Here is a 14,156-nt window from a genome sequence, read left to right on the forward strand (position 1 = left end):
TAACGGGAACCTAAAATAATTAGGTGTGGTTTGTATAGAGCCTAGGTTCTAAACAATCAAATTAGAGCCTACCTTCAAATAGTATCAAGAAATGTGGTTTGAATGAAATTTTTATCATAGCTTTAAAATATATGTTCATCTTTATTTATGAAGTTTAAAGCTTCAAAAAGAGTGTAGATCAATAGATATATATGAAAACTTGAAAATCTTAAAAATTGACGGTCCAAAAATACTTACAAAATATACTATTTTTAAAACTTGAAATCTATTTTTTTTCTCATATGCATGCATGTTGATGTCAAGATGATCAATTTGAAGATATTTGTGCATCAAAACAACCTCTTTTGAAGAAAATTTTGAGGTAGACCTCGGTTCTATATAAACTTTTTCCAAATTTAGAAAATTGCTTAATAAAACGCATTATCAATGGGTGCTAATACTTATCCAATCCATTATTATAGTTGTGGAAGAACCAAAATTTCAAGATTACCCCCCTTCCACTACAAGCGTAAATCCCGTAAATTATTTTAAAAAGAGGTTGCCTTAATGTTAAATATTCGAAGGCGCCGATTCTTCGACCTTTATCTCGCACCCCATATACCGGCGCATTGCGCAGTTTTTTTTTTTCTCTCTCTCTCGCTCTCTCTCTCTCTACAATGGCCATGAAGGACATCTCCCCCGTAGATTTGCCAGAAAATCCCCGTTATATAAACGGAAAGGTGATCATGGTGACCGGAGCTTCTTCTGGTCTCGGCCGTGAATTTTGCCTCAGCCTTGCGAAATCAGGCTGCAAAATCCTTGCTTGTGCTCGAAGAACTGAGCTTCTTCGTTCTCTATGTGAAGAAATCAACAGTTTGAACGTTTCTTTCGGTGAATTTTCCGGCCAAAATTCCGGCGAAGCAGTTTCTGTGAAGGTTGATGTTAGCCAAAATGGAAAAGCCATTGATGAAGCTGTACAGTTGGCTTGGAATATTTATGGCCGGATTGATGCTCTCATCAATAATGCAGGAATTAGGGGTAAAGATAAAATTCTAATGTCTATGACTCAAGAGCTTTATTTTATTTTATTTTATATTTTTTGAAATTCTTCTGTTGATTTCATTTATTTTTTGTGGATTTTGATTGTAGTTTTGGGGCATTCAGAAGATTAATTTTGTGATTGTGTATAATTGTGAGAGTAGTTTCAGTGATTTGGATAAGGAATCATTCTTCTATGGATGTGAAAATCTTACAGATTACAGAGAAGAGTAAAAAAGCTGGTGGATTTACAGGAAAGGCAGCTCTGAAAATCTGTTTTTCCTCCAGGTTTTTATGCCGTTGTGAGAACTCTTGTTCTTCGAAATATCAACAATTTATTTGGAAATTTTTGTAAAATGTGATTTTGAGATGGCAATCTCTGGAAATTATAAAGAAAAAATATTTACAAAGAATGATAAAAACCTTTAAATATTAGGAGGTGAACATGATTATAAAAAAAAAGATAGGAAAAATGAAAACAAATTTTTTTACATTTTTAAAAACTGAAAAATAGAACTGCACAAGTTTCTACATTTTCTTTTCCTTTTTGCAATTTACATTTCTCATGAAACCTTTATTCCAGTGTTTTTATAACCTGCCTCAGGTCTCGGACTCAGTCCTAGCCCGAGGCAAGTAACTCCGCTGAAGTCCGGTAGACTCGAGCAGAGTTTAAAAAATAGAAAATATTAAGTAGAGTAAAAAAATAGAAACTGTAAAATTTTGTTTAGAAAATGAAATAAAAGTTGTAAAAGTGAAATAAAACCAAAGGTAATATATATATATATATATATATATATATATATATATATAGGTGCGGTTTTTATAGAGCCTAGGCTCTAAACAATCAAATTAGAGCCTACCTTCAAATAGTGTCAAGAAATGTGGTTTCAATAATGGAAATCTTTGTGATAGCCTTAAAATATATTTTCATATTTATTTATAAAGTTTAAAGTTTAAAAAATTGCATAGATCCACAGATCCAAGAAAACTTGAAAATCTTGAAAATTGATGCTCCAAAAATGCTTTTACAAATACATTATTTCCAAAACTTGAAATCTATTTTTTTCTCATGTCCATGCATCTTGATGTTGAGATGATCAAGATACTTGTGCATCAAAACAACCTCTTATCGTGAAATTTTTGAGGTAGGCTCAAATTTGATTGTTTAGAGCCTCGGCTCAATATAAACTTTTCTCTTTGTTGGTTGCGATTTTGCCTTAAAAACCGCCACGGATCTACGGTAGCCGTGGCAGTTTCCCATGTTTTTGTGTGAAAAAACACCGCCATGGACATGTTATGTCCATTGCAAGACCGCAACAGACAGTAGGTCTGTTGCGGCCTTTTAATCCATGTCGTCCAAAAAAACCGGACGGCATGGAGCTCTTGGGAGAAAATACTGTTCATTTTCACCCGTAGGCGTTGCGTAGTGGCTTTATATATATATATATATATATATATATATATATATATATATATATATATATATATATATATATATATATATATATATATGCAACGGTTACAGGCGAAATGCTATAGTGATTTCGCTTATAGGCTCGGCGCCATCCGATTTTTTTGGACGGCTAGGATTAAAAGACCGCCACAGACCTAGCATGTCCGTGGCGGTTGAAAAAACATGCAGTACTGCCATGGACAAGGCACTGTCTGTTGCGGTCCCTGCCACGGACCTAGCATGTCTGTGGCAATCAAAAAAACATGCGGTACCGCCATGGACAAGGCGCCGTCCGTTGCGGTTCCGTTTGATAAACCGCCACGGGCATGCTATGTCCGTGACGGGGCAAAACACTATTCAAAATCGCCTATAGGCGTTTTTTAGACTTTTTCATATATATATCTATATATATATCATGGATTTAGAAAAGAAAAGATTGATTTTATGGTTGGAGACATTTTTAAAAAATTATAAAAAAAATAAGAGAATACAAAAATGGGGCATATGACAACAAACATCACATCATTGTAAAAAAAATCCAAATTACATGTATAATTTGTATACATTGATCCCACACTTTTATATATATTTTTTACAATTTATTTTTTTATTTCATTAAGTGGCTTGAGTTGCACCTGTGTACCCAGCTTGGCAAGGAGCCGAATCCAAGTAACTCAGGCCAAGTCCGATTGGACTCAGCCAAGTTTTAAACCATTGTTTGTATTCTAATTGGTTCCTCCCGGTATTTAAAAAGTTGGATATGGGCTTTGACTTACCAGGGTATGTAGCTTGAGTCCTCCCGGTCTGAGTTGGACAAGGAGATTTTTTTTTAGAAATTTTTTAAAAATATGTAGACTGTGGTTCCTGGGTTATTCCATGGCAAGTCCTGAGTCGGACTAACGAATTAAACGCCATTTCTTTTTTAACACAAATTTTTTGGGGATAAGAGGGAGAATCTTGTGATACTGATATTTTTTTATTTGAATCACACAATAATTCAAAATTCATGGTGTTAACCTTATCTCCATAACCTCCCTATATCATATTCATGGCCATGTCATTGTGCATTGGGCTTTTTGTACCTATACATTTCTGTTGATAGTGCTGAACCTCAGCATTCAATTATCAGGAAAAAAGAAAAAAACCAAAGAGTTGAACATACGAGTCTCCACATCATGAAGGTGACTAGTTGTGCCATTCTTTTCTAACATGCATCAAAACCATGCCTAATGGAGAAGGTTGGTCTTATAGTCATTTGCCTCAAGCAAGATGGGTAATATTGGCCAGTGTGAGATTTCTCCCGTTCCACGTCTCTATAGACAGTGCCCTATCTTATAGTTTTGTGCCTGTTGGGCAATTTCTACTTTGTTCAATTTCGATGTCAGTATTACCGAGTGCATTCCAATGTATTTTCTTGTGTACCCATCGCAATAGGCGTGATTTCATTGTGAACTTCTCCTTATCTGGTTATATTTTCTTCTTTGGAAGTTTGATTTCCTAAAGATCACTTTTGGTGGCATTTAAAGGAATTCACTAATGTCCTTCACTAGCCTTCTTCACCATTATTAGGTGATGACAAGAAAAAAAGACATGTCCATGGAGGATCAGATTGCAGATCTAATGGAACTTATAGATTATCACTTTTTGTCTCATTCTTATAGATGACCAATAAGGAGGATGCAGAGAGGATGCAGGGAGACAAGAACTTTTGCTTGGAGATTCTCTCATTCACTACCATAGCAGATCTTTGCTGGTGTTCATTTTCTCTATTCCTGTTATATGTACTTGTCTTTCGTATTTGAATTAATTGAATACAAAATGGAAATAATCTTTATTGGCCTAGTCCTATAATTTTAGAACTAGACTTGACTGTATTTTGTAGATACCCTATCATCATTATCATCATAATTAAAGCCTTGTTCCAACTATTTGGGGTTCTGCTTAACGAATCTTGTTCCTCCGTTCTGGTCTATCAAGAGTCATACCCTTAGTAAGACCATAAGTCCTCATATCTCTTCTCACTACTTCTATCCATATCCTTTTGGACTTTCCCCTTGCCCTTTTAGAGCCTTCCACTTGAACCAAGTCCCACCTCCTAACCGGTGTTGTATTAGGTCTACGCTGTACATGGCTGGTCCACGTAAGTTTTCTTTCCCTCATCGTATCGCTTTTTGAAGCCATACCTAAGTTCCCTAGAATATATTCATTCCGAATTCTATGTCCTTTCTTGTCTACGCTGTACATGGCTGGTCCACCTAAGTTTTATTTCCCTCTTCGTATCACTTTTTGAAGCCATACCTAAGTTCCCTCGAATATATTCATTCCGAATTCTATGTCCTTCCTTGTCTTGTCATTTATCTATCTCAACATCCTTATCTCAGCTACACTCATCCTATGGGTATGTTGTTTCTTGATCGCCCAACATTGTGTCACATAAAGCAAAGCTCATCTCACAACTACCCTATAAACTTCCCCTTCAACTTCATTGGTATGCGGGGATTACGTAAAACTCCAGATGCACTTGCATATTCCCCATAATAAGAAGTTTTTTACATTGTAGCCTGGTCTGAGGACTAGTTATTTGGAACTAATCGCGTAATGTTTCCTGACTCAAACTATATGTTTCCAGAGAAAAATATGAAAGGAGACTGTTTTGATATTTAACAAGAGCGATCATAGGAACAATAGAATCTGACACAACACTAATTTGACTTGAAAGTTTTGGACAAAGGCATGTGACATTGAATATCTGCACTTGAATGAAAAATCGCTTCTGATGGAGGTTCTTCTCCTTGTTTGTATAGGCTCAGGAAGAACTTGTACTATATGATGTTTATATTGCGAGTTGATAGTTATATTATACCTTGAATCTAATATTGGAGGTCAGAAACAAATCCAAATCATGGGTCTATTATGAAACTTTGTCTATAAGATTAAAGTACAAGAACCTCAACGAGATGCCAACATGGAGTTCAGAGTTAGTCCAAATAGTTGAGAATTCAGGGTGAAATGCGTGAAGGTTGTGGATTTCTTAAAAGAATCTGGATGTGCAGATGTTATTATTCTTTATCAATAGCAATAGTTTCATTAATTGAAAATGATGTAGGAAAGTAATATTATAGCCTAATGAAATGATGGATGGATAAGGGGACCCACCAGAACAAGACACAACCCCATTGATGGAGCCCACACACCCTCAATCAATATCCATCATATCATTGGATTGTGATTGGCCCAGTGGGCTATGGTTTTCTTTAGTCCATTGGATTGTAGTATGCTTTCCTGACTAAGGGACTACAATAATCTCAGAGTGTCAAACTTTATGGAACTGGTGGCATATTATACCACAACCACTCCCGAATAACAAACCTTTGTAGCTACATTTTCATTGCATTATATCAACACGTTTGTGAGAGCTGAAGGCTACAATGTCAAGTCTTATTCCTCTCTTTTATGTCGAATACCCCACAATGTATTTTACTCTGTAACATATTATGTGGATCTCAGGTCATGTGGCTTCCCCTTTAGATTTGGATGAGGAGGAGTGGAATAGTGTCATGGCAACTAATTTAAGAGGTACTTGGCTGGTGGCCAGATCAGTATGCAGACGAATGTGTGATGCCAATCAGAAGGGTTCAGTAATCAATATTTCATCAATTGGTGGCCTTCCTCGTGGATTGTTACCTGGTGGGATTGCCTATGCCATATCAAAGGCAGGAGTGGATGTTATGACCAAGGTATTTTTTTTTCTTTTCAATGTGTGCTGTGACGGGGGTAACTTTACTATAGGTGGTTTGATGGTGTCATATCCTTGGACGCATTTTAGCATTTTCTGTGGCTTTAGATACTATTATTGAACTTCTTGTGCCGTTGCAAATGTAATAATGGTTGCTTTTGAGTAAAAAAATAGTTGTTCTGTCAATTGGTACTTAGACTCAATGAGTGGAATGCATCATTGATGGAACAAAGAAAGGTCACTTGTAGCAAGGAGTTTGGTGAAAAAAGCTAAATGATGTCAAAACATCCTTCTGTTGTATAGCAGTTGGCAGCCTGCCTTGTGTTTCACAACAGTAATTAGATGGCAAAAATTAACTAACATGTAATCTTTAACTCACATATTTGAATTTGATTGGAATACATTTTAACTATGTTGAACATCTAGAAATGGCTTACAATGTTCAATAAACATAATGAGGAAATAAGTGGAACATTTTAAATATGTAATGGATATGTTCATGTTTGAATTGAGTAGCCTTTTGATTTAAAGATTATGATAAGAGGGAGAAATAGTGGTCCATTACGGCATGACCATTATGGCTATGAAAGTAACAAAAGCTTGATGATGAATTTGGTTCGTATTGATATAGTGAATAAATAATAATGAACAAGAAGGTTAAAGAAAAGGAACACGATGCATTCTGTCGACATTTTAGTTCTAATCTTGAGTGGGTCTCCTCAACAGGACTCAAGTAATAAAAAGTTAATTATGACTTTGTGCATTTAAATTCATTAGTATCTTTGAATGTAAAGTCATTAGAATTTAGAAGGTCCCTTCTACTAGAAAGGTCTGAGACAACACTTCTTTTTAAGCATATACCAAGATACCTTTACTTGGTTTTAGTAGGGTGCCAGAACTTGTCTCATAATTGAAGAGCATCACTTAGAGCTAGAGAAAGAGTTGAAGCCCATGAAACTAAAAACTAATAAAATTTCATCCTTTGAAGTCATTTAATATATTCTACTAAATTATTAGATGTTCTTATCCCTAATGAAAGATGGTTAAGTAGAGCTCGCTCAAACTTTAGAAACCTTGGCAAAGCCTGCCCCCAGGATAATTGCCACTACCCAACATAGACATGTCTGTGAATCCTATCCATGGATAGTTTCTCTGCATGCAATCAGGTTTAGCTGTGTGCCATAATCAAAACTCCAACATCAGCTGGGAAAGTTTTATGAATTAATATATTGTCCTTAAGTCCAAGGAGCAATGACTTTTGATGACAACAATCTTCATTGTAATGCTGCACATAATATTTGATGGTGTACATGTAGATGACTCAACAATGTCTGTGATAAACGGAGGGCATATTTGAATCCGGAAGTACTCCTTTTTGAACTTACATCATTCTTTCTAGTCAGTAAAGGAGGATTGGAAATCTTACTTGGAATCGAGCTTGGGCTTGATTGGTTAGTTGTTGATTTCAGCGCTACATCCCAATTTCAATCCTCAGCTGAACTATCCACACAAGGAAAGGAAAATTTATTTTAGTGAAATTGAGTCTCTACTAGATTATGCCTCTACCATAAACCAAGGTTTTAAAACTCAACTGAGTTGACCCAGTCTTGACTGAGTTACTTGGGCTCAGCAGCTTGCCGAGCCGGGTTCCTAGGCACAAACTCGGTAATAAAAAAAAATCATAAATTTTTTTTTTAATAAATCAATGTATAAGTGTCCTATATATAAATTTGATTTTTTTTTAATGATCATTTATGAGTTTTTCTTATCATATACTATATTTTTCTATTTTCCCCCTTTGGATTTTTTTGGATTGTTTCCAGCTATGAATGAAAATCTTTCAAATTCCATCTTTTATGTTTTTTTTCCCATCTTCTTTGGACTTTTAATGCTGTACATATTTTTGTTTGTGTTTTATTTCTTTAGCCTATTTTTTGGGCTAAGACACTACTTGGGCAAGTCAGAGTGGTCATGCCCAAGTTACCCAGCTCGGGCAGGGCTTGAGTCCTGAGCTCAAGCCTAGTAGTTGAACCTTGCCAAAAACTGTAAGCCAGGAGCCCTCAGGTAGTAGGAGAATGTAATTTTGGGGTCATTTTCACAATATGTGAGCCTGATATGTTTCAAAATGACTCTCTATGTCTGAATGAACTTGAAAATGCTGAAAAGCTTTTGATGAGATCAAAAGATACTTGTTAAAAACAGCAAAAACCTTTCCCACGTCAATACTTATTCTTAATGTCTTGTACGTCTCACTTGCTGGCTACCCAGCCCAATATTCTCTTCCATCATGTGAACCTCTTTTATAGTTGCAACTTCCAGTAATAGGAACCTAAATTTGAGCATAAATTAGAAAAAATATTTTCTACGACATATATGAGCATGAGAATTGAACCCAAAACCTGCTTGTTGAGATGGCAAGGTCATTTGATGCCTCATAATTATTGACTTCCTGAATTTTTTGAACTATTACAAGGACACAGTTTCTTAAAAATCTAGTTTTGAGATGGATTTTTGGACTTAATTTTTAAGGACATGTAATCTCTAACATGGAGATCATGAATATGGAAAAATAAATAAATTTGAAAAATTAAAAATAATAATTCTATTAAGAAAACATTTGGACCGTTAGTTTCAATTATTTTTAGACGGACCACCTATTTGCATCTATCTTTAAGATAGGATGCTAGAAATGCGGTCTTTGCCACATGAAACAATTTTCCTTTAAACAATTAGTCTTTGTAGGTTTCTCTATTTATCAATATCTATGTATATGACAATATGATGCTAAGACCATCAGCCATTTTGAACAGGTTATGGCATTGGAACTAGGAAAGTACAACATAAGGGTGAATTCAATAGCTCCAGGATTGTTTAAATCTGACATTACAGCGAGGCTGGTTCAGAAAGATTGGATTGACAAAGTGGCAGAGAGGATTATCCCGCTTAGAACACATGGTACAATTGACCCAGCTCTTACATCACTTCTCGACCACTTGATCGATGATTCTTCAGGATTCGTCACAGGAAATGTATTCATTGTTGATTGTGGTGCCACATTACCTGGTGTCCCCCTCTATTCTTCGTTATAGTTTTGTCAAATCTCTCTCTCTCTCTCTCATATTGAGCTTTATCATGTCTAGTCCATTTACGAGCTACCAAGTAAATGGAAGAGGAGGACTGCAATACTGAATAAAATGCCCATGCTTTTAGTTTTAGATGTATTAGGATTGACTGGTGATTCTTTGGTAGTTTTCTGGTACAGATTCATTTCTAAATTCTTTGGGAATTGGCAAAGAGTTATTGTTAAAGTCAGTTATCAGTTGCTCTCTATTTAGTCGTATGTGCGTGCAGGCTAGCGAGAGAGAGAGAGAGAGAGAGAGATAGAGAGAGAGAGAGAGAGAGAGAGAGAGAGAGAGAGAGAGAGAGAGAGAGAGAGATTGGGGCCTGTGTATTGAAGTTGAGGCAGATGTGTTGCAGAATAGGTGTTGAATTGCTCCAATAAACATCATTTTTTTTTTTGTTCCTTTGGATTCCAAAAAATTGACATTCTGTTTTCAAACCAATCTACTACCCTTGAGTTGTGCACGGATAAGGAGTGATTGCTTTGAAAATTTTCTACAGAATTGGAAGTTCTGTTATAGTTTTAACTAAACTATGACCACCTTAAAACATTCCTACATTTCAGAAAGAGAACATTGCTAGTGGGAAGCATGTGTGTATGCTAGAAGGTAGATAAGCATGCTTTCGCTGTCACATCCAGAGAACGAACCGTACAGATGAATCGTAGCATCAACTGACATAGTTCAAACAGGCCATATCCCTACATCAGCAAATCACTCTCCATTTTTTGAATGGACACTTGAAGTACTGGCTTTATACGTACAATTATACATACTGCATGTCTGCAGTATTTCCCTCGTAAGAGAGGTTATTTCATAAGGGCCACACTGCTGATCAGCAGAATCCAAGGCTTTTATATCAGCTAATCAACCGGAAAAATGTATTGAAAAAGACTGCAAATTCAATACTTCAAAGTCTATTCATAAGCATGGAGTTTAATTGTGAAAAATATATTTCACTTGAAACATAGAGGTAAAATATATGTATTCTTTTTATGAAATTCCTGTGAAAAATACGAGCTTTTTATTCACGGGTTTTTTCTTTTACTTTTTTCTTTTTGACCTGAAATTTTGCTGAAGAATGAAATTATGCATACAAAAGTTTAGTAGAAAAACATTACTCATAAACTTTAAAAAACACAAGGTTCATAGAAGCTCAGCTATGAAAATAGGATTCTATTTCCCTTTTCTTAAAAGAATCCCGAGACTTGTCTTATTTTTATGGAAACAAAACCTAGAAATTTCGAAAGTCTCCTGTAAAAACGCCTATTAGAGAATTGTCAATTTGTAACTATAATGCTCGACTTTTATGGGTTGTGATATAAAACCAGATTTTTAGTTTAATGAAAGGGATTGTATACTATGAGATTATTTATTTTTTGTACAAAGAGAGCAGTCATTTTTAGCCATTGGATGTGAAATCCATAGATGAAAGTATTTCATAACATTTGAAAAACATTTTTTTGGATTTTGTGGCTAAACAATGACACGTCTTCAACCGCTTGATTTCAAATCTAACGGTCAATGATGATTGAGACCTTTTTGTATCAAAAGTAAATGGTCTCATTTTTATACTTTTCCTTTATGAAAAAGAATGCATTTTTAATTTTTGTTTGCATAAAACATTGAATTTTCAAATTCTTTGGGGTTTATCAAATGAAATGCCTATTTTACTTTTCATTTGCATGAGAACTTCAGTTTTCAAAATGGTATCTTTAAACTTCAAAAATTGACACCATGGTTAGTCAGACATAATTTTTCCTATGAATGTGTAGTATGTTTTCTTCAAGTGGCTCCCTGTCTCTTGTGACATATAGAAAGATAATAAATGGAAATTTTGACAAATAAAATGTGATATTAAATAGGAAAATACCATGGAAACATGTTCTGAGATGGAGACATGCTATGTAGGTCTCAGAAAATGGATAGTTCCATAAATTCAATAAATGTTTATATCCGGTTCATTTTGAAATCTCCGAATTTCCAGAAGTCGCTAGTTCAATCAAACAGAGGTTCCCAAACTTCTTTAAAATTCTATATTGATTATTAAACACAGAATTTGCCAATTTCTGATATCTATATTCCAGCTTTCAGGAAGGTAGATCTTCTATATTCTAATAGATCTCTGCTTCCAGTTACCAAACAGGTCATTAGGTTTTTTCACACCCTTAAAAGCTTTCCCGTGCATTATAGGATTACCAGATCACTTGAACAGTCCAAATCCAAAGAAATCCGTAAAGTTTCACAGAATGTATTCCCAAAGAAACCTCACATGATCAACATATAAGCCATCTAAATAGGCCTTTTATAAAAGGAAAATGGTTTGATAGGGCTGCAACCCTATCAAAATAAATAAATCCTCACTTCATAGCTCATCGAAAATTACAAGAAGCATTGAAAAACCTTTATATCGAGAATCTCGTCTTGAACATTTTTTGTTTTTTTTTTTGACAAATGTTCATAACTTTTACTGTTGACTAAGAAAATGAAATTACATCATTAGAAATAACAAGAGAAGGTAAAGAAGGACCACCCTTAGCCAAAGAATCTGCTAAAGAGTTTGCTTCACGATACACATGGTTGAAAGAAACTGACAAAACTTCCACCAAATCCATAACCTGCAACCAGAGGGATCGAAGCTCACAGGGGATCTTCTGTTCTTTGTTACACCATCTAATAACATTTAAAGAATTCCCTTCAATCCAACAATTTATACCAAGATTCTTATCAACCAAGATTTTCACCCCACTCAGTAAAGCACTTAATTCAACAAAATTAGCAGTTTTAACTCCAATCGGACCAGCATAGGAGAATAGGATATTACCCGAGGAATCACGCAAAACACCACCAATCCCAGCTACACACGGATTTCCCCGAGATCTACTATCAAAGTTTAGCTTCAAGCTTCTACAAATAGGCGCAGTCCAAATGCATCGTGGTCTATTTCCGACACTCCCAAGAAGGAAAAGGCTACTTAGATTAGCCATAACATCAAGCTTGGAGATACCCCACCCCTCTTTAGTACGGACAGCCAAGACCAAATCGAAAGTTTGATGTTATTTAATAATCTCTCAAAAGACAAAAGATTCCTCTAATGTCCTTCTATTTCTCTCCTTCCACACTTCCCAAAGAATGACACCTTTTGCTATTTTCCAAATAATTTTTCCAGTCTTTGGTAAATGAGAAATAAAAAACTGTGATACAATCCCTGCAACCAAAGAAGGGAGAGCCAAATTGATCACGAGAATCCCAAAGAGCCAAAACCAAATTCTTACCGTGAATGAGCAATGGATGAAGAGGTGCGCACCAGACTCTCCATCAGCTCTGCAAAGGAGACATACATTTGGTAAAAAAAATTCCTCTTTTGATCAGATTATCAACAGTGAAAACCTTATTCATAGCCGCCAACCAAATAAATACCTGAACTTTATGTGGGATGGGCCATTTCCATATCTGAACAATCTAAGGGCAAGACCATCTCCATCGATTATGAAAGTACAAATTGTAATATGATTTAACAGAGAACACCCCATCACTCTCAAGCTCCCAGATCATTTCATCCTCTACATTCAACTAGATATAGACTTTATTCAGCATGTCCATCAAAGCATACCATTGGGAAAATACTACATTGCTCAAATGACTATACGCCAGGGAGATATTCCATGATGTAAGATGGCCCCTTCAATCTACCGCTTCACTAACTTTCAGATCAGGTCAGGTCACTATCCCATATAAATCAAGAAAGACTGACTTCAATGGATAGTCTCCCAACCATTTGTGTTGTCATAAAGATACTTATCTACCATCACCTAAATTCCACCTAAAGTATCCTGACACCATGGGCCTGTAATTGTAGATAGCCTTCCATACCTGAGACACTATTTTTGCCTCTTCCACCCTCGAGCCAAACACTACATCTGTCTATCCCATATTTGGCCAAAAGAACTTTAAACTATAGATGATCCTTCAGATGGAGGTTGCGCTACCACCATTTGCACATCAAAACTTGGTTTACCAGTCTAATATTTCTAATGCCCAGGCCACATTCTCTCTTGGGGGTACAAACTTTATCCCATATTAGAAAATGAAATTTCATCTTTTCAGTAGTGGAGCCCCAAAGAAAATCTTGCATCTTTCTTTTTAGTTTCTTTGCAACTGAAGCAGACATGTTGATCAAAGACATTTAGTTAACCGAAAGATTAGATAAGCAAGAGCTCAATAAAGTCACCCTTCTACCCAAAGATAAACACTTGTGCTTCCATAGAGCTAATTTGACTTGTACTCTTTCAAGCATAATATCCCATACTGCAATAGTAAGCCACGAGTAAAAAATGGGAAGACTCAGATACGTGAGGGGAAAGGAGCCGACCTTGCGCCCCATCAACTTGAACATTATGGTTGTGAAAAACAATTAGAATTTCAAGCTCTAAAAATAGTGTATATTGTAACAAATTATTTAGACTATCAATTTCATTTTAAAAATAAGTGTTCACAGATCCATAAGATCTGTATCATTTTCTAAGTTTCAAAATTTAATGTCAGTGTTGGAAATCGATTTTAGAGCCATAATAGATATTTCCTTCGCCGAAAGTACTTTTCAAACAAGGATTTAAGGTGAGGCTTTATTTTCTTTTCATAAAGCCAGGGACTTATAAATACCTCATCAATTCAAAATATGGTTAAAAAACACTTCTTTTTTTTTTGTAAAAAAGTTTCGTTTAGAAAGCTATTTTTTTTTTTTTTTTTTGAAATTTCTATTTTTATTTTGCTTTCATAAAGCCTAGGTAATTTCATAATATGGTTAAAAAACACTTTCCTTTTTCTTTTT

At 35.3% G+C, this 14,156-nt stretch overlaps 1 protein-coding gene across 1 annotated transcript; it reads left to right on the plus strand.

Annotated features, from left to right (window-relative positions):
• Nucleotides 1–451: 451 nt before the first annotated feature.
• Nucleotides 452–9,514, plus strand: LOC18439802 (uncharacterized). Its single transcript, XM_006849959.4, has 3 exons — nucleotides 452–1,017; nucleotides 5,978–6,207; nucleotides 9,017–9,514. Exons 1-3 carry the CDS (start codon nucleotides 657–659, stop codon nucleotides 9,293–9,295), a joined length of 870 nt encoding a protein of 289 aa, XP_006850022.1. The 5' UTR covers nucleotides 452–656; the 3' UTR covers nucleotides 9,296–9,514.
• The last annotated feature ends 4,642 nt before the right edge of the window (nucleotides 9,515–14,156 follow it).

This window comes from Amborella trichopoda, chromosome 3 (assembly GCF_054954075.1).
Source record: "Amborella trichopoda isolate Santa Cruz 75 chromosome 3, AtrichopodaSantaCruz75HAP2 v2.0, whole genome shotgun sequence".
In the NCBI taxonomy this organism is placed as follows: domain Eukaryota; kingdom Viridiplantae; phylum Streptophyta; class Magnoliopsida; order Amborellales; family Amborellaceae; genus Amborella; species Amborella trichopoda.